Source organism: Herpailurus yagouaroundi, unplaced genomic scaffold, assembly GCF_014898765.1.
Source record: "Herpailurus yagouaroundi ecotype Mexico unplaced genomic scaffold, PumYag 67658, whole genome shotgun sequence".
Classification (NCBI taxonomy): domain Eukaryota; kingdom Metazoa; phylum Chordata; class Mammalia; order Carnivora; family Felidae; genus Herpailurus; species Herpailurus yagouaroundi.
The window spans coordinates 1-3,133 of NW_024420458.1; the positions used below are offsets into that span (position 1 = coordinate 1).

General features: G+C 66.6%; 1 protein-coding gene across 1 annotated transcript in view; it reads left to right on the forward strand.

The window, feature by feature from the left end:
• Positions 1-885: 885 nt before the first annotated feature.
• Positions 886-3,133, forward strand: part of LOC121025510 (voltage-dependent P/Q-type calcium channel subunit alpha-1A-like) — a gene marked incomplete at both ends in the record, with an annotated part of 5,014 nt that continues 2,766 nt past the window's right edge. The window contains 5 exons of the mRNA XM_040468050.1: positions 886-1,145; positions 1,303-1,403; positions 1,965-2,074; positions 2,188-2,326; positions 2,455-2,568. Coding sequence (XP_040323984.1) covers positions 886-1,145; positions 1,303-1,403; positions 1,965-2,074; positions 2,188-2,326; positions 2,455-2,568 — 724 coding nt within the window. The remainder of the gene's footprint in view (positions 1,146-1,302; positions 1,404-1,964; positions 2,075-2,187; positions 2,327-2,454; positions 2,569-3,133) is intronic.

Sequence of the window (3,133 nt, forward strand, 5' to 3'; positions counted from 1 at the left end):
CCCACACCTGCTGGGCCTCCCCCCACAATCCAGCAACTGCAGGGTCCGTATCTGGCCTGCAGGGGGCCTTCCGGCCCTTGCTCTAGCTCTGTGACTATTGTGGCTCCGTGCCTGCCCGTAAAAGTTAGGAACAGTGCCCTTGTGCCCGGCGCTGGGGCCAGGTTGGTGTCTCAGGCAAGATGGAGGAGAACTTGCTGCTTCTGGAACAAACAGCCCCAAGGTCTCCAGCCGACAAAGATTTGCTTCCCGTTCCTGCTGTGTGTCCTCCCTGGGTCGGCAGGGGGCTCTGTCCGTCAGTCACTTAGGCACCAGGCCTGAGGGAGCAGCCACGATCCGTAATACCACCAGAGGGAGAAAGAACTCAAAAGTGGCCCTCGCTGGCCATCAAATGCCCCGGCCCGAAAGTGACGGTTCACGGTGCTCACAGCTCATTAGAAAGAACTCCTCACGCGGGCCCCGGCCAGTCCCAGGGGCCAGGGAGAGTCATGTTCCCGTGCACTCAGGCAGGAGGGACCAGGAATCACTGGCAAAGAGACGGTGGCCACCGTGGCTGGGGTGAGGGACCAAAGGCCAGCAGCGGCAGCAGGTCACATCCGGGGGAGGGGAGGCTTGGTTGAAGGAGAAGTCTCCTCTAGCAGGGTTGCTCTGGGACGCCCCGGCCTCTCTGGGCCTTACTCCGGGCCGCGTCTCAGATGCACGGGCCACTGTGCTAATAATCCTCTAGCAGAGACTGCCCTGAGCCCACATGCATATGACCTACTGTGGCCTTCGATCCGGTGAGGTGGGTCCTATTGCCACCGTCCCGTTTCGCGGATGGGAATACCGAGGCCCGGGGCGGTAGACTGCACGGCTGGACCCTCTTGATGTCTGCTGTCCCCCACACAGCCACTTCGCGGCCCTGGCCCTGCCCAGGATCGAGGCCCACGTAGCCATTCCTCCTCCGGGACAGGCCCACAGGGAACTGGTGGCCCGTGAGAACCAGGGCTCTAGAGCCCGAGCAGGTGGGCAGTCAGGGCCTCTCTGTGCCCACGTTGCAGGCGGGGCCGACAAGCAGCAAATGGACGCTGAGCTGAGGAAGGAGATGATGGCCATCTGGCCCAACCTGTCCCAGAAGACGCTCGACCTGCTGGTCACCCCTCATAAGTGTAAGAACCGTGTGCCTCACCCGGCCCCGGGCTCTGACCCGCCAGGACAGAAGGGGCGGGAGAGAGGAGGAGGCAGGTGCAGGGACTAGGCTGGTGCCTCCGGGGCCCCCACCCACGGCGAGCTCGTCCTGTGCTGGGCCCCCCCCCCCCCCCCCAGCCACAGACCTGACCGTGGGGAAGATCTACGCGGCCATGATGATTATGGAATACTACCGGCAGAGCAAGGCCAAGAAGCTGCAGGCCCTGCGTGAGGAGCAGGTACGGCCCTGGGCCCCGGCGCCCTCCGCTCCGGTGCCCGTCGCCCTGCGGGCACCGCGGTGACAGGCCAGAACAGCGAGGGGTAGCCAGGACCCAGAGCAGGTCGCTGGAAAGCAGGGCCGTGCCAAGGAGGTGGCCCGGACGAATTCATCTGCTCCGCCTTGGGGGCCTTGGGCACCCTGGGGGCAGTCTGACTTTTGCTCTGGGTCAGACGGGAGCCACCCTGCTCCTCGTTAGACGTGGGAAGCGACCTCACTCAGGTGGCCGCCCTCTGGTGGCCGTAGCTGGTAAGGGCTGGGGCCGGGAGACCCGGGAGGAGGCGAATCTCCAGGTCCAGGTGGGAGATGAGGGGGCCAGACCGGGTTGAGAAGTGGTCCCGTTCCGCATGGATTTGCAGGGAGGGAATTGCTTTGGGCATCTGGCGGGGGGTGGGGGGAAGGTGGCACACTCTCGGCACAGCGCCCCTGCTGTCTCTCAGCTGCAGCCGTGGCCAGAGCCTGAGCCTTGAACACCGTCCCCAGCCTCCGCCCTGTGCACACACGTTGCTCTCTGTCCCCCCAGAATCGGACACCACTCATGTTCCAGCGCATGGAGCCCCCGTCCCCAACCCAGGAGGGGGGCCCTGGCCAAAACGCCCTCCCGTCCTCCCAGCTGGACCCAGGAGGAGGCCTGTGAGTGTGGCTCTGGCCAGAAGGTGGGGATGGGAGGGCAGGGGGCGCCATCCCCCAGGGCAGCCGCCCCTGGAGTGCCCACTACCACCCGGGCCTCTGTCCCCCCCGCACAGGTTGGCTCACGAAAGCGGCATGAAGGAGAGCCCGTCCTGGGTGACCCAGCGGGCCCAGGAGATGTTCCAGAAGACCGGAACGTGGAGCCCAGAGCGGGGGCCTCCCACCGACATGCCCAACAGCCAGCCCAACTCCCAGGTGCCTCTGTCCCCCCCACCCCACCCCCCACCGCCCCACAGCTCCCGGGCGCGAGCAGTACAGGAGGGAAGGGTCTGGGGTCCGAGCGTCAGGTGCCGGACTCACCGGCCTCGCCCTGTGCCCCATAGTCTGTGGAGATGCGAGAGATGGGCAGAGACGGCTACTCAGACAGCGAGCACTACGTCCCCATGGAAGGCCAGGCGCGGGCGGCCTCCATGCCCCGCCTCCCCGCGGAGAACCAGGTGAGCGCTTTCACCCCCCCCCCCCCCAGGGCTGGACTCAGGGCCCCCAGGGTCCCTGCCGGCCAGCAGTGGGGATGCCGTGGCCCCCTCCCTCCCCGCACGGCCCAAGGGGTCTCTTTCCTCCCGGACCCCGGCTCAAGGGGGCCACCCACACCCTCAGCCGCAGGGTGAGGGCCCTGCCACCCTCTGTGGCCACCCCCGGAGGCCCTCAGCTCCTCCCTGATGGAGGACACATGGGGGCGCGGGAGGGGTGGGGGAGGTGACGCGTCAGGGCCAGGTGAGACCGGCGATCGGGAACGCGCACCCGGGCACGCGCACGCACAGACGCACACTACGTGTCCGTTTGTGCTCTTACTGGCACCTACGGACGCACACGCGTGTGCACGTGGGTCTGCTCTTGGGAACTTGGCAGGTCCTAGGACCTGGTAGCAGAGTCTGGCGGGGGGGGGGGGTGGCCTGGGGACAGCTGGGGTTTGTATTTCCTGTCTGGTCTTTGTGGGGGCCAGTGGGGAGGGACAGGGACGTATGCCTGATGCGTGTCTGTGTGTGGCCGCTTCACCCAGCT